Source organism: Vulpes lagopus, chromosome 11 (genome assembly GCF_018345385.1).
Source record: "Vulpes lagopus strain Blue_001 chromosome 11, ASM1834538v1, whole genome shotgun sequence".
In the NCBI taxonomy this organism is placed as follows: domain Eukaryota; kingdom Metazoa; phylum Chordata; class Mammalia; order Carnivora; family Canidae; genus Vulpes; species Vulpes lagopus.
In genome coordinates, this window is record NC_054834.1 from 74,358,903 (window position 1) to 74,381,784 (window position 22,882).

Below are 22,882 nucleotides of genomic sequence, written 5' to 3' on the forward strand. Positions count from 1 at the left end.
AGCAAGCAAGCAGGGCAACCTAACTGGAGCCTTTAGGAGGGATGGCAAAACCAGAACAGGGGACACCCCACCGCTCTCACCTCAAGCCTTAAAAGGCTGAATACCGCGCCCGATCCGCATACTGCTCCCGCTCATACCGGGCCATGTCGTACAGGGAATTCCGCGCGGCCGCCGAAGCTTGGGACAACTCACTCTCATGCCCGTAACCGTAGCCCTCTCCAACAGTGGGGACTGGGGCTGTAGCGCGACGCAGGGGGCTCCGATCCCGCCCGTAATATGAAGTGGAAGCTGCAGTAACAGCAGCAGCGGCTGCTGCAGCAGCAGCAGCTGTAGCAGCAGCAGCTCCTGAGGTCGGCAACAGGTGTCTATCGTAGGGATCGAGAGAGGTGGAGGTGAGGTGACTGGCCATGGCTGTGTTCTGGACTTGTGGCAGCTGGGACAGGGTCTGCTCTGCGTAATTATACGCAGAGGCAGCTGCAGCCGCCACTGCCTCATAGGACCGGGCAGCACGGCAGCGCTTGTAGTAGGCATCGAGCGCTCCGTACGCGTTGTTGTAATACAACGAATCCCCATAGCTCATGGTGTAAGGTGTACGCACTGCTCCATATTGCTCATTATATTGCTCGGTAAAGTCTGCCACTCGGCCCGAACGATCTATCGGACACTCTTTGGACCAGTGCCCCTCTTTCCCGCACCGATAGCAGCCGCTCTGGTCTCCCATCCCGGGCGCAGTCCTAAGCCGGCTGGTGGACAACTGCACGTGCATTCGTTTGCCTTGAAGAAACAGACGCAAGAAGGGTTGCTATCACTCTTAGTCATAGCCCCCGCCCCTACCCCAGACACTGGTCATAGCAATGGCTTTACCTAGACAACTCTAATGCAGGACTCATTGCCAAAAGATTAAAGAAAAAAAATAATACTATGCAAATTCATTATAATGACGTGATTTCAGGCAAAGATCAATTAGATGAAATGTTTCAGCTCTAACACTAGTTTAATGCTTGTGCCCCAAAACCAGCAACTTCATCTTTTGCCAGATAACTGCAGACAAAAACTACCCCTAACAATGGCCCACTGTCAAAAGAAACTAGTTAAAAGTGCTCCACAAGATTCTGACATTTCCCATCTTCACTATCAAGACTGATTTCATTAAGCAGAACAATGCAAAGGCCAATCCCTCAGTTCCCCACCCCAAAATCAAAGAGAGTTAAGACCCTAAAGTTACCAGTGATGGAGAATATGACCCAGACATGATCTGTGACTGAGTGTGATGGGCAAATTTCAAGATTTCTGGGAAAAACACTCATGAAATGGGGGAAGGGACAATAAATACTCATTGAAGGACTGCCTCCCCTGTTAATGGAGTCCTTAAAATTGCTGGTCTTGATATTCAATCCACCAAAGATTCTTTTCAATCTGAGAGCTAACTTTAGTAACCTAAGGCACAGGACAGGTAATTCACAAGATGCCTGAATTTTTAGAAAGATTATGAAAATCATGGAAGAAAAAGGGGAAGGGATATGAGAAAAATGGAGAATAACCAGTAATATTAGGGTATCAGAGCATTCACTTTAACAAGATTAAAGTACTTTTTCTCCTTAAACTAGGGATCCAGAGAGCCTAAGAATACAGTTAATATTATCTTCTGCTGAAAATTAGTTTGTATTACTTCCGAAAAACTTAAAAGAAAATTTTCAGCAAGTTTAAGGTTTGGGATGCCTGGGTGGCTCAGCGGTTGAGTGTCTGCCTTTGATTCAGGGCATGATCCCAGGGTCCGGGATCGAGTCTCTGCAGAGAGCCTGCTTCTCCCTCTACCTCTGTCTCTCACAAATAAATAAAATCTTTAAAAAAAAAAAAAGTTTAAGGTTTAAATTTTTTCACAGGAACAATTTCCAGCTAACATGATCTACCAATTTATCAGTATGCAAAATTCCAGCAAAAACTTCCAAGGCAATTGGCTATGATGTACCCAAACATGCAGGTATCAAAGTGAATGGTCAGAAGTACAAGAGAGTCAACAGGTCACCTACTCAACCAACATTACAGAAATCGGTAAATAAACAATTTCACAAGCAAAATTAAAGTCCTAGCAAGCTAGGAAAGGGAAAAGAGGTTGGAAGGATCAAACTACCCCCAAAAATCTCTTGTAAATACTGCATCTGGTAAGTGTAAATAGATTCCAGGTTAGGAGCTAAGATTCACAATTAAGTACTTAAACGTTTTAAAGTGCTCACATGTCCCTCTGGCATTTGCCCACGGGACCATTTTGGCACCTAAGGAAACCAGAGCAAAACAAGTGCAACCAAGGAACTTAACCTTGCACATTCATGATATAAGGTCATTAACACCCTGATTGAGGATATTATCTATTCCAAAGCTAGAAAAAGAAACTAAGTCTTTAAAAACATATATAACTGGTGTCTTTTAAATGAGCAAATAATGGAGAATACACCCAACACTGAAAAGCGAAAGGATATAGAAGACCATTTTAATAAATTCTGCTACTTCACGTACAAAGAACTCTACTGAATAGAACTAAGGAGAACGACTAATAATAAGAAATATAGTGAAAATATAAATAAGCGGGATCCCTGGGTGGCGCAGCGGTTTGGCGCCCGCCTTTGGCCCAGGGCGCGATCCTGGAGACACGGGATCGAATCCCACATCGGGCTCCCGGTGCATGGAGCCTGCTTCTCCCTCTGCCTGTGTCTCTGTCTCTCTCTCTCTCTGTGACTATCATAAATAAATAAAAATTAAAAAAAAAAGAAAATATAAATAAGCATAAATAGCACCAGAGACCCTAAGGTTCATAGCCCTGAGTTACACCATAAGGACAAGTTGTCCTGAATCGGTACACACTGACCTCCCCTTACATATGTAACTGCTACAAAAAGACACAGCACCCATTCTATGACTTGGTTAAGGTGGAGAAGTGTGTCCAAAAATTAGGTATCTCATCATAAACCCTCCACAAAAGCAGCCTTTGACCCCAATTAAGTTGCTGACAGCAAATAATTCTCAACTTACCAATTAAAAAAGGAAAACAAACTAGACCTGAGAGACTGGGGACACTTTTCTTTAATAATGCGCAGCAATACCCATGACACAACGCACCCATTACTTGGGGGAATGATGATCGGACCTCCAGCTCTAAGAAAGGTTCAATTTAAGAGAAACAGCAGCAATGACTCTTAAGAGCAGTATTCAGGAAAAGAAGCAATAACTACCTTGTCTGGGCTAAAAAGGTTGGAATATACTTTAAAAATGTAGCAAGGAGTTGTGGGAGTACCTCTTAACCTGAATATAGTTAACAACCAAAGGGAAAAGGCTTTATTGATACTGAGGACACAAAGGGGGAAGGAGGGGTTGGGGTGGGAGAATAGATAGCAACTCACCATGGTTACCACACTCACCCTTCCCGACTGCCACTCTTGCCATAGGAGCTCAGATCTTAAACCAAGAAAACATAAAACCTTCCAAATAAAGTGACAATCCATACCATCATTCATGCTGCCCTCCAGACACACTAATAACCTAACCAAGGCTCTAAGGTTAACACCCATCTAAGTGCTGTATTCACCAAAGATGTTAAGAGTCCACCCTCTAAAATAGTAAAAAGGCATTGCCATTATCGCCCCCCAGTATCTTTCTCCTCAGAAACTTCTAAAATCAGACCTTTATTCTGGAGTGGCCTTACTGTCAAAACAGAACATCTTGGTAGAAGCATAATAAGAGCAATAGCCCTTTAAAGACACCATTTATCTAAAAACTAGCTATTTAGTGACTAGTTATCTTTACTGGGAGATTATGAGTTGGGATGAGGTTTAAGGGGAAGCTTAACAGGGATTCTGCTCCCAAAAGTGTTGCTTAGAACAGTTCTTCTGCCAGGTTCTTCAAATGTAAAATAAAGCATAATGCTGATACTGGGCTGAGACAATAAATTCAGAATGAACCTACTTATAAGAAAAGGTGAGAAAAAAAAAAAAAGCTAACTAGGGAAATCAAAGGAAAAGATTTCTGTGCTAACAGGCATAAAAGCCTCAGGAGTTCCAAACTAAAGCCATGTGGGGCAGACACTGCCCTAAGGTAAAGCCTTTAAATCCCATGAATTCTCCATTTTAAGTCCATCACCCACAATGCTTCACCACCAACACCAACAGCTGCATCTATACCCTAAACCCCCACCCTTACTTATCCAACCTATTTTCTGCACATAGCCTGTGTTCAACCCTCTTCCCAAAGAGGGTGGTTCACCTTGAAACTCTGTGTTGTCAAGGCCCCTGATGGCCTCCACTGCATCCTCTGCCCGCTCCATGTGCACGAAGGCATAATCTTTCACGATGTCACATTCGATGACTGGACCATACTCCTCAAACTTGGCCCGAAGCTCTTTGTTGGTACAGGTGGGACTGATGTTGCCCACATGTAACTTTGTGGAGGTTTTGCTCTTATTCTTGCTGGCTTCCACATTGATATTCACCCCGTGCAGCTTGTAGTGGTGCAGGTTGCGAATGGCATCCTCGGCTGCCGTCTTGTCCTCTATGTGCACAAAGCCGTAGTTCTTAATGATGTCACACTCCAGCACCTTCCCATACTGCTCGAAGAGTGAGCGGATCTCCTGCTCTGTGGCCTCCCGGGGCAGGTTTCCAATGAACAGCTTAACCATCTCGATGCAGCCTGCATGAAAAAAAATTTTTTTCTAACAAAAGACCTAAGGCTCACATCAGCTTAAAAACAAAACAAAAAAACCCCAAAACCTACAATCTCCTTTGACTCTAGCAAACATTTCCAGTCTTCCTTCTCTCTTACACACCCACCTTCACACAAAAATCAAAGGGAGGTGGGAATAAGGAGGCCTGCAACAGTACCAGCTGTAGAATCCCTAAGAATAAGATGAGGTCTATAACAGAAATGTCCTCACCTCAGTACACAAAGGATTTGAGAAGAGTTGAAAAGCTTCTAACGAAAATAAGAACATACATGCAAGGCTAGGAATACTGGGCTTCTCTACCCACTGGGAGGTCAGAAAACGAATGTCTAACTACTGGCTGGCTGAACTGACTACTGAAATTATCAATTAGCTCTTTCTCTCGCAACCGAGTGGCCACCATTTCCGGAAAAGTGGGCCTTGGAATAGCTACGTTTTAGGGTTTTCTTTGGAAGCAGTGAACGGGTAATTCGGGACAGAGAGTAAGGCAGGAGGGCAGTACAGGAAGTGCAGGAGTGGGGAACGCCTCTCCCGAGGTGCCATCCTAAGAGCTCCTGCAGAACGGGGAAATGCGTGGCCAAAAAAGGGGGCTTCAGACTCATCAGCCAGACAACGTCTCAGTGCCCAAGAAATTCTCGAAAAGGGTTTCAATTTTCCTGAGTCTAAGGAAAGCGCGGTTATCTCTATGGAAACTTCAAAAGCAGGAAACCGAGCCAAGTCGGATAGAAGGCAAGGTGGGGAGAAAGCAGGGTATTCTCGGGGGAGGTCGTGGGGGAAGGGCCGCTTCAGGCTTACCGCGCAATGCCCAGCACCGAGGTCGGCTCTGAGAGACGGGTGCAGAGGCCGCGAACCCACTAGGATACCCCTGAAGCCCAAAGGAGTGAGATAAGATTTAACGGGGAAAAAAACAAACAAACAAACAAACAGTGGAGGGGCTCAGTCTCTCACCCGCACCGAAATCAGCAGGGGCTCTTCCTCGCGGCGCAGACGCTTCTGACAAAACGCTAAAATGGCGGCGGCCGCAGCAGTGACTCTGGGTAGAAGGGGAGGTGAGTGTACCACCGGATTGGCTGCTCAGTTAAGTTAAAGGCAGGCGTTCCCGCAGATCCTCTTCCTGATTGGTTACCACCAACGCCAATTACCTGAGAGGCCGGGAAGAGGTGGAAACGTCAGTAACCCCGGAGCTTTTATACGAATGCCAATGAGCGCCTATCTCGCGAAGCCGAAGCCAGTGATTGGACAAGAGATTGGCGTGAGGGAGGAACTACAAACGTGGGCTTTGCCGGCGGGGTGCGGCCCGCCATTAGGCGGAGCAGGCAGGAGCTCCGGTGCGGCGGTCTTTAGTTTCATGGCGCCAATTTTGTGAAGCTTCCACGTTTTGCCACCGACACGTGCATATTCTGACAGTATCCCCCGCTCCATTCTGCCTTCTCCGAATTTCTCCACTCCCCAACCACCCCCCCCTCGCAGCCAGGATGCTACGAACGATAGTTTACGCAGACCCCAACGCCAGGTAAGAAAAATAACGAAGCGTCCCCACCTGAAAAACCAACCTCGTCCTTTGCCCAAGAATCCACACCGTAGCCCTAGGAGTCCCGGAGCTCCCCCAAAATCAAACTACGGTCATAGGTGGTGAAAGGATCTCTGGAAACGGTTAATGGGCGCAGCTTCAACTAGGTTATAACGGCCCCGAAGTTGGCCCGGTTGGAAGTTGCGTTACTCAGGAGGCGCTGAGACCAGCTCCCGCGCGGAACCAGCCTCCCGGGGTGGGTCCAAAATGAAGAAACGGCTTCTCTGTATGACCTTGGATATTGAAAACGCCCCCACCCCGCCCTGAGAAAAAACTGGAGCAGCAAAGTTTTTTGTTTTATTTTATTGGGCACCATCAGCCAGAGCTGTAGGTTTAAACTCCTAGAATGGACCTTAAAAAAGCCTAGTCACATCAATCTATAAACAAAATACAATCAAAACAGCATTCTCCGGAGCGTGTCTCCCTCATCACATTTTCTTTCTCATCCTTTGGATCTTCATGTAATCCCATATTCAGTGAGCAAAGCAATGACCCTTTTCTGCGAGGCAGCTTTTGAGGAGGGAGTTGGGGGGGGGGGGGGATAGATTAAATAACTTAAAAAGCAGTGAATTATCTATGAGGAAGGGATCATGAGTAGAGATGATATACGACCGTCCAAAGCAGCCCCAGGAAAGGGGGTGGGGGCCATAAAGAGGAGGAGTCAAAGTTATGGAAATGAATTTAAAACCGGACAGGACTCAGGAATCAAATGGTGAAAAAACTGGTCAAGACTTATTCTAGGGTGGGAAGAGCAAAGGACCTAAAATCATCGAAATATGACATTTACAGATGTGGTGGTCACTAATCTTGGTCCATTTTCATTGTGGATGCTGATACTCTGAGACTGAATAAAGGCCATATAATCAGTGATGAAAATCAATTCCATGTTAGTCAGCTGTGTGTGCCCTTTTGAAGTGGCCAGCCATCAGGTGAGGGTCACCACTCAATCTGCAGGGAAATGCATCTGGTATAGAAATCCTCTCAGCTCCTTTCAGTTTGATCTTCCAAATTTTGTGTGTCCCAACAGCCCTGGAGATAACTTTCTTCCAAAATACCAAAGCAGATGAGATCCACTCACTCTATAAGAATCTCTCCAGGTCCAAAGGGGAGAGGACTGGGAATATAAATCTCAGGATCACAATCTATGCCGATTTGCAGACCACAGCCCCCACCCCACCCCACCCCACCCTCAATCTAATTATTTACCTTCTGAAAGCCTTTAAGATGGAGTTATATTTGTTTCATTTTGCAAGCTCATCCAACTGAATAAATGCATTCAATCATCCCCTCCTGCTCCTTAAAACCCACTAAAATTGGAATTTTCAAACTCACCCTATCTGATCTGGTTCTTGCCAGAATCTCCCAATTTCTTAAACAAACCCACCCCTAACACATTGTTCCACCCCACACACTCCAAACCCCAACCATGCTCCAGTACACTGGCCTTTTGGTTCAAGTTCATTTAGACTGGAATATTCTTTCTCCAGGTACTTCGGTGACCACCCCATCCAAAAACATCCCTCCTACTCCAACCCTACCTTGAAACTTCATCCCATGACTTCATGTTATTTTTCCAAATACTTACCACCACTTGAAATCCTATGTGTTCATTCCATTTTGTTCTCCTACCTCTTACCCCCCTCCCCCATCAATACTTGTGCAAGGGCAGGGACTTTTTCTTCTTCCCTTCTCTATCCTCAGTGTTAGAACTGCACCTGGAACATGGTAGGTACTCAATTATTTGTTGACTTAACATGGGGGGGAATGAATGCAAGACTTCTTAGAAACCAAAAGGAGAAATACTTTGGATTTTCAGTCAATATCAGCTAAGACCATGGACACTTAGTTCTAAAATCAAACACGTTTACCCTTATCACCTATTTATTACACTTTCCAGTCTCCCTAAACAGAAAAAGCAGGTGCCCAAAAGCCAGGGGGGTAACCTACACTACAGCTTTTGATTACCAAGATTACCAGCTTGACAAATGCTGCAAAATGCTTTACGTAGAAAGATCTGTGTAGTTCAACCACCTCCATGATGTTCACCTATCCAACTCTATTTTACTGAGTACTAAAGAAGCTTAATATTTGTTTCTTAAAAACCATTAAGGCTTATAAATTAAAGACATATGGTCCAAAACCTCTAACCTTACCAACCCAACAATCCAAAATAGGATTGAATGCAGTGTTTTAAAAACACCTTGTCCAGAACACTTTAGATGTCATTTGGGAGATTTCTTAGTTTGTTGATCAGGTTGCCAAGCACCTAAAAGTTAAAGTGATTTGTCCAAAGTCATCTAGAAAGCTGTATGTCATGCCAAGCATAAATATACATTCTGACTGTAGATTTTGAAAAGACAAGTGCCTGAAGCCTGGACTCTTGAAAGGGAAATGAGGGGAAAATCCAAACTTAGGAAGGAAACACTGATGTCAGTAAAAACCATTCAAATGTGAATAAACAATCTATTACTTTCACACCCTTGTGGGTGAATATATATAATTTATACACATTAATAACTCTGGCTCCTGTCCAGAAATGAGTTACTGTTTTAGTTAAGAGTTCAAATTAAAAACCAGTATTTGCCAGGGATGTTCAAACTGGCCTGCCTTGACTAGGCCAGTCAAGCAGGCTTTCTAAACCTCCAATCCCACTGCCAGCTATACTCGCTTACCCTCCCCTTACCGTCTTTTCCCTATCCTCATACCTTTCTTTTCTATACTCAAGGAGAATCCGATCTCAGGACACTGAAGTGTTGCTGGAGACTGGAGGTTACAAAAACTGGTGTGGTCCGTGGCCAACTTCACTCCTAGGTACCACTCATTTAAAAATACACTGCTTCATTGTTATTCATATGTGCTGCACTCACAGCTACATCAAAGTCCTTTGCTCGGATGTGCTCCACTAGGCCACCCCAATCTCCTCAGAATGTTCTAACTCTATGAGATAGCTAGCATTTTTAATAAGCACTGGCTATATATAAGGTCCTACACTTGTCCCGTGTTCTTATTTGATCCTTCCACAGTATTATAATGATTACAAGCAAAGTCCTGAATAATTCGATTCAAAATACTGCTTCAATCCCTTGATCTACTTTCTAACCATATGATCTTAAGTTACTTAACCTATAGCCTCAATTTCCCTATTTATAAAAGAGGTTTCAAAATAATTGGCATTTGGGCTGCAATGAAGAGCAAATGTAATTCCTTTGTGAAAAGCACTTTTAACAGTGGTCATTTAGCAAGTGTTCAATAAATGTTAGCAATTACCTTCATTTTATAGATAAAAAACGAAAGTTCCTGACATGTCCAAAATCACACAGCTAAGTAGTGACAATTCAAACTCAGGAAACCTGTGACTTTAGAGCCAACACCACTAGTCATTCTTTCTGTGCCAAGTCAATTTTCCAAACAAATTCCATCTCCATAAAGTTTTAACTAGTGGAGCTGCCTCTTCCTTATCTTCCACTACCCTAGCATTGTTTATTAACTATAACTAGTTCACTGAAGTAGGTCCTGCCTATTATAAGTAGCGCAAGGGCTCAGCTACTTGAACACTGTATTTCCAGTATTACTGACACACAGTATTTCAAAGGACTTAGAGCTATACTTGAAATAATTTTAAGAACTTTTTTTCTGGAAAACTCTAGGTTCTACCACTTATGATCTCTCTAAAAGTAACTATAAAGTTTTTCACCTGCTTTCCACACGTTTTTAAAGATTTTATTTATTTGAGAGAACGAGACCATGAGCAGGAAGAAGGGGGGGGGGGTAGAGACAGAGAGAGAAGCAGACTCCCCGCTCATCAGGGAGCCTGGCTTGGGGCTTAATCCCAGAACCCCGGGATCATGACTGAGCCAAAGGCAGACACTTAACCAACTGAGCAATCCAGGCTGCCATCACCTGCTCTCCATCTTACCTTCTCTATTACCCAACCTTCTATCACATAATAGTCCATAAATCTAAGAAATGTATTTTCATTATGACCTCAGTCATCCCCTATTATGGTCAGCTTACATGGCTTGATGGGACAAAATGACTAGAGAATAAGCAGTCTGTGCACAGACATTGGCAGAGCTTAACTGATAGGCATGACTAGAAATGCAGCCTACCCAGAGGCTGACCAGTCAGTGCCAGTCCCATTATCTCCAATACAAGGGATCGAGCCCCAGGCTTACCCCAGACAGAATTTGAAACAAAGTCCAAACCTCAGAAGAGAATAGGCTGACAAGGCTAGAAGCCTCTATGTGATCTTGTTCCAGGAATAAATCATCTTAAATTTCTCCAATGAAGGCCAAGTTGTAGAGGTGAGAGATGCAGAAGTGCAAAAATCTGAAGGACACTGGGAGCCCATATTCCCCACCCTCTTCTCCCCAAACACACATTAAATATCTGTCTTCCCATTCACTCAACCCAACCATCTCAGGTTACAGGACCCAGAACTTAGAAGTCCACAGAAAGCCAGGTATAAGGAGTGGGCTACAGGATTAACACAGGTGGCATAATTTAAATAAAAGAGGACAAAGGGAATTTTAAAACAATCTGCAAGGAAGAAGAGAATGACAAATGATTTCGCTTTGTAGACTCTTCTGCTTAAACAACGAAAAGCCTGAGGGCTGAGGCAGAAAGGGTATCAGGACCTAAGGATGACAGGCAGTTAGTGATCATCTAGGCCAGGTCACTCTGAAGAACTTGGGCTGCAATAAAGCACATCAACACTGGCCTCAAGAGCACATTAAGTTTTTTTTTTTTCCACAGGAACCGTGGGATTGGAGTAGTGGCAGAACCCTCACTGGAGAAAAAGGAAGAGAGAAAGCCACATGACAAATATTACAAATATACAGGCCACAATCACAGCCCTGCAATCAACCAACCCTGTATTTTCCAGAATAATAACCAGAGCTAAGCTGGTTAGCTTGGCCCTCAGATCACCCCACCCTCCCTGCAGAAAAGTGACAAGAAACCTATCGAACTCCCCCCAAAGTCCTGTAAAGAAATGAAAAGGAACAGCAATGCACCTGGAGGCAAAGCAGTGAGCAGAAAGAGAAACAAGGAAAAGAGCTATGACCCCAGTAACCCTCTGAAATTACCCCAATTAGCATCCACAAGAGTTCATGGTTATAAAGATCATAGGCTTTTGCCCACTGGGCAGAGGAAAGAAAACATCTGGGGCAAGCTACTCTGAATCAGGCAAATTCACGAGAAGCCAGTAAGAGAGGCAGAAAAAAACCCACCTGAACTCCACTTGATTGACACATATAACTGCCCCAAATCACCTTGCCCCAGCAAACTCCCAAATCGAATCTCTGTTAAGTCCCCATGCCCAAAGGAACATCATTATGTTCCTACCCGACCAGTCTTCTTCCATTCACTATTAGTAAGCCCAAGCCTCCATCTTGTCCCTGCCTGGAATTGCCTGAACCCCACCCCCCTGCCAGGTCCTCTCAACACACCCACCCCACCCACCAGTCCCAGAATAAAAATATAGAAAGATTCTTCAATTCCTCCCTCTAACCCAGCATCCCCACTTGGGTTACGCTTGTACCTCACCCCTTTCCCAGTCTGAGGTCACCTTCAGATATAAACCCAGCAAGAAAACATCTGGAAACCTTGACAAATGGAGATAGGGGAAGTGAGTCTCGGCACTACGATGGTAGAAGTTGACAGGACGCAGGAAGGACGCTCCATGGTGATGTTCAACAGGCGAAATACCAGGTATATTGCCAGATCCCCCATACCTGCTTCCAATTGTCCCTGTTCCTCCTTTCTCTAACCACAGGGAAGTACCAGACACTGAAATCACCCCTACCCCATTACTGGCTCCCCTCTGGGTCCCAGCTCCAACACTCACTCAAGCCCACTGCCTGGAGACTAGCCTGTAAGCACCAAAGCAGCCTATTTCCCCACTTCTCACTGGAGAAGCCATACCCCAGGACCACCCTACTGGAGCACAGGTTGTTTTCGAACTGGAGATAAGTTAGGGGAAAATGGGCAATAAATTTACTTGGTGTGATCAATTCAAGTTAAGGGCTGAGAAGTCCAAGCAACTTGGTCTGGACTCTCCAGTCCTAAAGATGGCAGACTAGTAGGACAACGATGACCTAAATGCCTTTGGGCAGCAGGGAAATCACTAATTCCCACATTCAAACCCCTTTCCTCATCTGCCCTGGGGTTCTCCAGCTGCCTTCCTTTTAGCTGTCATGTCTTCCTGGATGTCAAACTGGCTCCTCTGAAACTGAGTGCAATCAAGACAATGACAACCAGGTTTCCAAACTGCAAATTGCCCCAAGTTTTATTTGTAGTCCATACAAAAGGGAAAAAAAAATCAAGGTTTTCTAACACCACCTACTTGGGGAGATGGGGACGTGGGACTGTGCCACTCAGCATCAGCTAGAACATCAGGGGGTCAGTAGGGATTTGGACATATACCAACCGACTGTCCCGACAGGAACTCAGTCTCAACACAGTCTATAGAGGAACAAAGTCAGGGCCCCCTGGACTGCTGGCACAGCTTGGCGCATAGGAAATGGTTAAGCTAACCCTTTCCTGGCCTCCCTCACATCTAAAAAGAAAAAGGCGCCGCCGACCTCTCAGCTGCAGGTTGCTTCCCCATCCAGACGACCTTAAATATCGCGCACAAAAATAAAAGGGAGCCAGGAAAAAATAAAAACATAAAAGAAATTCCCATCCTGGGAGATGGGAGGCAGGGGAGAGGGGAAACCGCAGATCTAGAGCCAGTAGCAAGATTTGCTGCTGAGGCGAAGGAACAAAGGTTACTGCCGAACACTCAAAAGGATCATCTCCTGGGGAAGGCCCACAGGGTAGAGGGGATGAAAAACCGCAAACAGGAGAGGTATGGGCCAGTGGTTATAACCTGGGTCTGCACCCTACCCCACCTTTCCTCTCCTTCCCCCCCTGTGGTGCCCCATCCCAGGATGGCCCTACATGCGGCGCTGGTAGCCAGAGTGCATCTGAGCTGCCCGCAGGTAATCATTATAGGAGCCCGAATAGCGTGCGTAATCGGAATGGGCATCGGGCAGGCGACGGTAATCCAGCGAGGACTTTGTCGGCGAGCGGCGGAACGAAAGCTGCGACTCTGATAAACGGCGGTAATCAGAGAGCTCGGCTAAACGCCGGTCGGAACCATACCTAGTCGAGAGAAGAAGACAGTTGGTGAATGAGACAATTGAGGGGAGGGCTCCAGGTGGGCATGGGGGAGATGCCAATGGGGATAGGGAGGGTGTGATCAGATTGGTCTCCAACAAACAAGATTTTGTCAGAAGGCTCATCACCCTATCCAGGGCAAGAAATCAAGCCTGGTTCAACTCAGTGGGAAACCAAGCCCACCACTGAAGCCCTCCCTTCTCAACTGGCCAAGGTGGATTTTGGTCTATATTCCCAAATCACAAACAAACTATCCCCCCTGGGCCCCGCACAGAAAGACCTTGGTTGTTTATCAACAGAACGGCGGACGAAAGCAAGGTCCCCAACTTCCCCAAAGAGTGGACGCACCTCATACACCTTGCCTTCAGCCAGTGAGTGCCAAAGGGACTACTCTTTCAAACCCACCCCACCAAAGCCAGGACAACCACATGACAGGCTTAAGGATCCTTGAGACGGTGGGAAAGGCTATGGGCCACAATCCTGCAGGCAGTAGCTCCAATGGCACTTGGGCTAGCCTAGACAGGTGACACTTTTCCCAGCCTGACTAGCTGGCACCACCCCAGGCTGAGCACTAATGCTCCACCTGAACCCTGGTGACCAGAAAAGTTCACAGACATCAACCCCCTCGACCTTTGGACATCCCATGGGAGTAGAGAAGACCAAGGGAGGGGCCAATGGCTCCAGTTTCCCTCCCCTGCCAACCTCAGCCCCTTGCCCTAAGCCCCAGCTGGGGGCAGAGGCGGGGGGGCATACAGTACCTTTTCGACATGGCGACAGCCTTTTTGTAGGGATCGTCGTAGCTGGCCCGGGGTGGGGAGAGGCGGGTACGCTCATAGGGCGGCGGGGTGCTGTTGGCGTTGGCAACGGCCCCCTGGGACATGGACAGGTAGGCTGCAGACGGCTGACCTGCCCCATCGTAGGCATTGCCCGGCTGGCCACGGTAGGAGGCAGCAGCCTGGGGATGCTGCTGGGCAGCATAGGAAGCAGCCAATGAGGCTGACGACTGAGTGCGGTATGGAGCTGCCAGGGTGGCAGAAGGCTGGGCCCCGTAGGCAGCTGCAGCACCATAGGAGCCAGTGGCTGCAGCAGCTGACTGAGCCCCATAGGAGCCTGACAGGCCCATTGATGCTTGAGCCCCATAACTATTCAGCTGGGTCTGAACAACCGGCTGGGCCCCATAGGAGCCAGCCATCGGGGTAGTGGCTTGTGCAGCATAGGCGGCTGGTTGGCTGGCATAGGCAGCAGCTGTAGCTGGCTGTGCCACATAGGCAGCCGGCTGGGAAGAGTAAGAAGCAGCCTGTTGTGCAGCATATGGGGCAGACTGGGCATTGTAAGAGGCCGAGGGCTGGGCATTGTAAGAAGCTGCCTGGGCCCCATAAGCTAGTGAGGAGGCTGCAGACTGGGCCCCATAGGAGGCTGCCTGGGCCCCATAAGAGCCTAGGGAGGAAGCTGCTCCCTGGGTGTTGTAGGAGGAGGCAGCCGCACGAACCCCATAGGAAGAGGCAGCCTGCGCGCCATAAGATGATGGCTGGTTACCATAGGAGGCAAGGGAAGAACCCTGAGCCCCATAGGAGTTGAGCGAGGAAGCCGCAGCTGGCTGACCCCCATAGGAGGAGAGAGCTGAGGCTGAGGGCTGGGCTCCACCATATGGACCAAGCGAGGAAGCTGCGGCAGACTGGGAGCTAGGGCTAGCCAGCTGGCCCCTGTATGGAGCCCCAAGGGAGACAGAGGGCTGAGCGCGGTAAGAGGCTGCCTGGGCTGTCATGGGCTGAGTCCGATAGCCGACACCCAAAGAGGCAGAAGGCTGAGCCCTGTAGGCAGCTCCCAGTGACACTGAGGGCTGGGCCCGGTAGGTGGCTGGCTGGGCCGTCAGAGGAGCCACATAGGAGGCTCGGGGAGGTGAACGGCGCAGGGGGCTGCGGTCGCGACCAAAGAAGGGTGGTGTGGGCTGACGGGCTTGCCCATCAAAGCCACCAGTGCTGTTGCCAAAAGCCTGCTGGTAGTCGAAGGTGGCAGAGAAGCCACCAGTTCCAGGGAATGCCGTATCCCCAGCCCCTGGTTTCTTGGTCTTGTCCCCAGACTGGATAGCCAGGCCAGGCCCCTTCTTCTGACCCTTGGTTGAGAGTTCCACGTTGATGCGCTTGCCCTTCACTTCTTTGCCGTTGAGCTGCGCGATGGCGGCTTTGGCATCTGCTTCCTTCTCCATGTGAACAAACGCGTAGTCTGATAAAGCAGCAGACAGAGGGTTAGCAATTAGGGGGGCAGGGCATGCTACCTGATGGGTCCCAAACTGGACACACAACAGCACCCAGCTGTTGCCAGCTACCTCCAGGCCTCTAAACCCTCCTCTCCAGGAGTATGTCATAAAACATGGTTCCCACATAACAAAGCTTCCAACTGTCCCAAGCATCACCTTTCCCTATGGCCTTCTCCCCATCCTCCCCTTCCCCCTGCTACCTCACCCAACTTTCTGGAGAGAAGAGCAAAGATGAACTCTAACACAGGATAAAAATCTTCCCAGCTCCTGTAAGTGTAAACCACCAGACAAAACACAGAAAGGGTTCTTGGATCACTCGATTACTTAGTGTTCTCTAGCCCAAGGTCACCAAACACTACTGCTCACCTTTGAACCATAACTCTGAAATACTGGAAATGACCAATTATGTCTTGGCATGACCCATGTCTCAGCCCAGGGTCCAATTAAAGCAAGAAAGCTAGACTGAAATGCACAGTTCATTAAATGCTTCCAATGTCATCTCCCTTTCTCTGAGTACTTTCATTTTCAAAGGATTTCCATGCACAGGCCTTCATTTGGGCCTCACAATAATCCTAAGACAGGCAAAGCAAAGGATCATTATCTCCATTTTACAGGTGTACAAACATGCTCAGAGGATTTATATGGCCCTAGATCAAAACTTATTAGAGCCAGGAACAGAATTCCAGTTCTTCTGTGCCCCTTCACTACACCAGTCTATCCCTGAGAAATCAATATATAAGGCATGACTGTGTAAGATAACTAGAAATTTAAACTGAGAACAGGTGCCGCTGGAGCTCATGTAAGTCACTGAGGTGTGTGAATGGAAACTGAGCCTCTTGGCTGAATTCAGGCCTAAGCCCCCTACCCTAGGCTATGTCATATCCTCTACTTGTTCCTCTTCAAGGGACAGAAATATATATACCTTACCCCTTGGATTCCTGTTCACAGAGCAGACTATTTACAGGAAAGATCTGGTTTCCTAGCTTCAAGATGAGAAGCTACAATTGCAGGTTCTGCTAAGCAGGTTACCCTTGAGGTCCTCATTTAGGATCTGAATGAGCTGTGGTGGGATACAGACTTAAGATAGGATGCTGGGATCTCAAAGTCCTACTCATCTCCCATACAGAAGGAGACAACTTTAGAAAGGGGAGGAGTAGGAAGAAATTCTTATTCGTGTCCAAATTCACAAACCACAATGGTGCAAGCAGGATCTGAAAAACAATGACAAGATCACGCTCATGGGAAATAAGGCCATGCACTTTAACCCATCCGACCCCATGGCTATTTAAGTACCAAGTACCAGGACCCCATCTCTCACACATCAGTTTAGGAAACAAAAAACTAACTGGATGAAATTACTAAGATTCTATTCTTGAAGATAAGAAATCCTTTTACATAGCCTTGAAATAAGTGTCTGAATTTCTAGAAATTTTCCTATCAGGATGCCCTCTCTAGCTGCTCTGAGAGCAAGTTATTTTTCTCAGTGTGAGGCAATGCCATCAACCTACCTCTCATACAAATGAAAATAAAAATATAATCAACAGGTACAAATCATAAGTATGATATAGCCAAAGAATACTGAGGCACTTAAAAGCCTGTTACAGATCCAGATGTTACTGACTTGCCAAATCTGTCCTACCCACCTCAGTTAGGAGGTTCAAATAAGAAAATAAAAGTGCCTCGTTAAATATAAATAGCTATATAATAATGATAAAGAATTATGATTACTCAATCCTAGGAATAACCATAGGCTTCTCTCCCTACAGAGTATTATCCTTCATCCGTAATAATAAAAAATAACAGCTACCATACCATTTGTATGTGCAAGCTTAGAACCTGCCAGAGATGATGAAAGAACAAAATGAACCATCCCAACTCTCAGCCCTCATACCTCCATGGTCAGAATCTGATTTCTTACCTACCAATTAAGGCAAAGTGTTCCTTTTGGATTAGCCACAGGATATTAGAACTGTCCTATGGTCTCTCACCACCACTTTGGGTAGAGGTAGCTAAAAACAGATACTAGTGATCAGAAACTCTTTAAAAGCAGAGACTAAAAAAATAAAAGCAAGAGACTGAGCTGACCCTCCAGAGAATGCAGTGCCAAGCAGAAAACAGAAGCCTGTCGGCAGATTAGGGAAATGGAAAAAAAAAAATCTTCAAACACTATGAGAGAGTATTAATGAATGATATTACAGTCCTGGCTAACCCATCCACAGATTCCTGAGACTAGAACAAGCTAGGGAAAAACAGCCAACAACAACTTCAAAGGGTTTGTAAGAGCAACAGGACATCCCACTGTCTACTCTCTACTTAGCTAGGTTTTGTTAAGAAACCAAGTTGAAGTTTGAAAACGGAGATTTCACATGTACGATTCAACTGACTGTCCATATGAATTATATCACTGATTTTTATAACTGGCTTTTTAAAAAGCCATTAGATACAATTATAACCAATTTACATCAAAGAGTTCCTAAGCCAAACAGTAAAGAGCAGTATGACTTGATTGTCCAGCTAATCTAATCACATCAGGGCTAAGCCAGCAGCCAAACCAAGACCTAGCCCTATCAAAGATGCCCAGGAACCCAATTAATCCTAGGATGATGAAAAACCAGAAATCTAGAGACTCCAGAAACCCACCTGCCTGGAGAGCTAGTTCAAGAAACAGTAACCTCTGGGAGAAATCCCCTGCATTTAAAGGCAAAAAAGCAAGCAATGTTTTACACAGATCACCTACTGGTCTGGCAGCATCACAATTCTTCTAGCATCAAGAGAATCCAGAAAAATGAGTTTTCCTATCCTGAGGGAAGTAGAAATCTCTAAACTACAGATTTGTGTACAACAGGGAAAAACAGCCGCCTACAAAAAATAGAGGAAACAGTTTCCTCTTCTGCCTTTCAGACCTCTCCTGAAGCCTAAATGGTTCCTAAAGCTGTCAGCAACTCTCCTACTTCATCTTTGAACACCCAATAGAATGTAACCATGGAAAGTAGTTACAATCCAGTTGCTATGGAGATTTTTGCTCTTTAAATCAAATCATATCTACACCTCAGGGGTAACCAAGCAACTATGTTTTTCCACTGTGAAATAAAACAGAACTGGTTGTCCTGTCCAACCCCAAGCTTCTGTGCTTTTCAAAGACCTGACAGCCAATACCAGAAGACTTGATTATCGAATGCCCATTCTCAACCCAAGAAATGAGTGTTTATAAAGCCAGAGCCAGTCTCTTCTGCTACATTCCCAACTTAAAAATCTCACTTTCTTTCACCCCAGAGAGACAGAAAAGCATCAGTGAAGGAAATGACAGTCAAATCTTTCCCAGAGTCTGACGTCAGAGTGTCAGGACTTCTGTTACTTACCAGGGTAACTACAAATAACAGCTAACCACTACTCCCTGATGAAGTTAACACATTTCCACTAACTGAATGTTTACAAAAGGATAAAATAGTCAAAACTTTCGCTTTCTCACTAAGTGTCAGCCAGGAGTTCTATAAACCACATGCAGTTATACACTTCACCACTTCCCACCACTGTCACTTGGTCTCAGACCAGAGCGAATCCAAGGAAATTTTTGGTTTGTCCACCAGCTGAAAACAAGCATCTTGACCAATGAGTTCCATGGAGACTGTCCCCTTAGGTGCTAATTTCTAGATTCCCAATCTAGTAGTCATCATGCCTGAGAACCACAGAAGAAATGTGGTAAGTCAATTAAACACAGAATTCTCATAGTGAGTCATGTACCCTTATCCATTTCCTGGCCAGATGCCCAATCTGAAGTCCCTCCTATTCTAATTCTAAACAAAAGCAAAAATCAATGTACAACATAGCCTGCCTCAGAGCAAAGCCTGCATTCTGGATATTCGTAGACTTGTATAACCTGAATTAAGGAAAACAGAATGCAGTATTAATGCAGAACAAGGAATTGCTCCTAGTAGTGGAGCCTGCAACCCCTTACACTTTCCCAGTTTCAGAAAGGACAAGGAATAGCTCAAAAGATATGCTCATCCAGGACAGCAAATCAAGTGTCTTGGTGGAAATAAGCACCTGCACCATTTCCTATCACCAAAACTTTTCAGAGTAAGAGCAGGTATGAATCCAGCACCAGGAGTAGGACATCAGATGCTCCCCCAGGTTACATCCTTGAAGATGGCAAAGTTAACTCTGATCTGTTCCCAAGAGAAACCGAAAAAGGCCACATATACAAAAGGGCTATCCCACCGAACCTTGACAACATAAAAGAAAAAGAGCTTACAGGATAGAAACCTAGACTATAAAAAAGGTCAACTGGGTCCCAAAAAGAAGTTGGGCCTAAGTCACAGTGATACATATTTCTTCAAGAAAAGGCAAACTAGGGATCTACCTAAGGATTAGACTACTCCAGCAAAGACGATTAGCAAGTAAACCTGTTTTGCCCATGTTTAACCAAGACCTCTCACACGTGCCTCTCCATGTCACCCTCAGCCAGAGTATATGCCCCCTTGCAAAATCACCAAGCTTATAAAAGAACACTGCCCCAAGGACATGGGCTGGCAAGTAAAGGTTATGGAAAAGAGGCTTTCATAAAACAAGCCTCCTTCCACATTCAAAAGGTCCAGGTTCCCAGTTCATAGATGTAAAATCGAGCCTAGTTTGTGGGACTTGGAAAAGAGCGTTGCCACGCCTAACCCACCTAACGATACTTAAAGGCCAAAATGATTCCGAAGGGGCCCCTCCTATACCCACGAGTAACTATACCCATGAGTAGACCCATGCCACACAAAGCTAGAAGATCCCAGCCCGAGAAATGTCCAAGGGCCCCGTTACCTTCCGCTCGGGAGCATTCATCGGGAGGGAACACGAGAGTGGCCTTGGGGCATCAGCCCCCACCTTTTCCCTCTTCCCTTGCTCTGACCGACGTCTGGAGAGGAAGGGGGGAAGTGGCGAAATCTTCCCCGTTCCATGATCCGGCTTGTGCCCGTCACTTCCCAATTTCCGCTCGGTGCCAGGCCCAGGAGACCAGTGGAAGGCGCGCCCCCGGTACACTCGCAAGTCTCTCAGGCGCGTCCCCGGCCCCGTAGCTCGGCTCACAGTGGCCGCCGAACCCACCCAGAGCCGCTTCCTCCCATCTGGAGAATAGTGCCTGGACCGCAGGGGAGGAGGGTGACTACCCAACGCGCCCCCAACACCTCCGGCCTCGCTCCCGCGGACTTCCCCACCCGCCCCAACCGCGCGGTGACCGACCCCCGGGAAAGGGGCGTGGCTAAAAAGCTGAGTGCCCAGAGCGCGCCCGCGCCCCCGCCCCCGCGCGCCCCCGCGTTACCTTTCACCACGTCACACTCGATGACGCGTCCGCGGCGCTCGAACAGGCTGCGCAATTCCTGGCTCGTGCACGCAGCCGACACATTGCCCACGAAAATCTTCCAAGTGTTAAGAGGCCGTGGGCGCGACATCTCCACCACGAGTGCGCGCCCCGGCCGCAGCTCGTGGCCGTGCAGGGCCTCGATGGCGCGCAGCGCGCCTGCGTTCTCGCGCATGTGCACGAAGGCGAACTGTTTCATGACGGCGCAGCTCATGACCGTGCCATAGGGCGCGAAGAGGGCTGCTAGCTCCTCTGGCGTTGTATCCGCCCCATCGACGTTTCCCACGAATATCTTCATTTTGCCGCCGCAGCCGCCTTCCCGGAGAGCCAGGACCTCTCCTCCAGCGACAGGCGAGACGTCCGACCGGCCGGCAGTCCTCCCCAGGAATGGCTGGCGACCGAGAACCCCGCCGCGCAGGCGCTCTGGCCTAGCCAATCGGAGCCCATATCCCGCGCGTCCTTCTGCCAATCAGAGAGGCTGAAGGAAGATGCACTCAGGCGCAGCCAATCCCAGAGGGTCTGGAGCCCGCTCGTTAGCAGAGGGGGCGGGAAAGGGACGACGGCGCGCGACCAACCGCCACTGCCGGGGGGAGGGGGAAGAGGAGGGTTGGAGAGGGGGGAACGCGCGCGGGGAGCGTCGGCGGCCGAGAGGCCTAGTCGGTGAGACGGCCTCTGGCCCGGGTGGGGCCGGGATCTGCGGGCCCAAGGAAAAACTTTGTTCAGTCGGAAGTCAGAACTCCTCCCACCTGGCAGCCTAAGCCAAACCTGGTGATAGCAGGGAGCGCAGCGCGTCCGTGGGAGGGTCGGGCCTGACGGAAGAAACCAGAACAGCCGCCTTCAGTCAGCAAACTGACGCCCCCGGGACCATGCTGGGCTGTCTGAGGGCCTGAGAGGCATCTGCCCAGGAGCACCTTCGTGCTGTTAATTCATTCTTTGGAAATACATTCCCTGATGTTGCTGAGATCCGTGGCAGAGGATGGAGACTGAAAAATCAGAGTTTCATATTTGCTTTTATGGAATTTCCAAGAGAGGAATAATGAGATCACTCTTGTGTGGATTTGACATTTTACACAATAGAAAGTTTAATGAAACAATGTTAGGTCAGAAGAACAGTCTCTGAGGGATCAAATGTTGAGCCTTAAAAAAAAAAAAATCAAAACCAACGGATGTACGTAAATAAAAATATTTTGCACGGCAGAAGACATCAAAAACATAAATACATGTGACAAATTCAGGAAAATATTTACCTACATGTTCATTCTACTAGTTCTATTGAGCACCTACCAAATGGGCAGCACCAAAGATATAGCAGTGAACAAAAAATGTCAAAAATCCTGTCCTTGGGGGTTCCGGGTACGCGGGCGCACCTGGCCCTCCACAAAAAAAAAAAAAAAAAAAAAATCCTGTCCTTGTAGCTTATACTATGGTGAAGAGAAACATAACAAACAAGTAAAACATATAGACTATTCGATGGTGTTAGGGGAGCCTGGGTGGTTCATTTTTTGGGCTACGGACTGTTGATCTCCGCTCAGATCTGGGTCTCAGGGTTGAGTTGAAGCCCTGCTTTGGGATCCGTGCTGGGTGTGGGTATTTTATCAAAAATTTAAAAAGTAAAAATTAAAAGACAGTGCTAAAGATTTGAAATGACAGCGCAAGCAAGCCATCCTAAGGGGAATCATTCCAGCCAGAAAGTACAAGTCAAAAAGTCCTGGGGCAAGAGTATGTCTGCCTGTTCAAGGAATAACAAAGTGCCAGTATGGCTGGAAACTATAACAGAGTAAATAAAGAGCATGAGGATGTAGAGTGAGGTTGTAGCACACTGTGGATCGATGAAATGACGGGCTTTCA

At 47.0% G+C, this 22,882-nt stretch overlaps 2 protein-coding genes across 7 annotated transcripts in view; both read right to left on the bottom strand.

Moving 5' to 3' along the window:
* The window catches only part of LOC121471400 (RNA-binding protein 4), a 30,466-nt gene extending 24,673 nt beyond the window's left edge, over positions 1–5,793 (bottom strand). For 3 of the 4 annotated variants that reach the window (XM_041722139.1, XM_041722141.1, XM_041722140.1), the window contains exons 1-2: positions 5,657–5,793; positions 4,255–4,677 (exon numbers count right to left, since the gene is read on the bottom strand). In XM_041722139.1, coding sequence (XP_041578073.1) covers positions 4,255–4,666 — 412 coding nt within the window. In that variant the 5' untranslated portion in view covers positions 4,667–4,677; positions 5,657–5,793. Of the gene's footprint in view, positions 1–80; positions 775–4,254; positions 4,678–5,656 lie in introns of all 4 variants that reach the window. The other variant, XM_041722138.1, reaches the window with a different exon arrangement.
* Positions 5,714–21,445, bottom strand: RBM14 (RNA binding motif protein 14). 3 transcript variants are annotated; one of them, XM_041722135.1, is made up of 3 exons: positions 20,996–21,445; positions 14,198–15,662; positions 12,541–13,424 (listed from the first exon to the last, which is right to left on the bottom strand). In XM_041722135.1, the coding sequence occupies exons 1-3, from the start codon at positions 21,330–21,332 to the stop codon at positions 13,217–13,219; spliced, it is 2,010 nt and encodes a 669-aa protein (XP_041578069.1). In that variant the 5' UTR covers positions 21,333–21,445; the 3' UTR covers positions 12,541–13,216. The 3 variants fall into 3 exon arrangements, with proteins under 3 accessions (XP_041578071.1, XP_041578069.1, XP_041578070.1); XM_041722136.1 differs by having other exon boundaries at positions 13,251–13,424; positions 15,552–15,662; positions 20,996–21,443; XM_041722137.1 differs by lacking the exons at positions 12,541–13,424; positions 14,198–15,662 and adding an exon at positions 5,714–5,850 and having other exon boundaries at positions 20,996–21,442.
* Positions 21,446–22,882: the final 1,437 nt, after the last annotated feature.

Excerpts from the sequence above, each read along its gene's own strand:
- RBM14 (XM_041722135.1), bottom strand. The coding sequence starts at position 21,332 with ATGAAGATATTCGTGGGAAACGTCGATGGGGCGGATACAACGCCAGAG. Across the intron at positions 15,663-20,995 it reads CGAGTGTGACGTGGTGAAAG|ACTACGCGTTTGTTCACATG; the intron begins GTAACGCGGGGG and ends CTGCTTTATCAG. Across the intron at positions 13,425-14,197 it reads GCTGTCGCCATGTCGAAAAG|GTATGGTTCCGACCGGCGTT; the intron begins GTACTGTATGCC and ends TCTCTCGACTAG.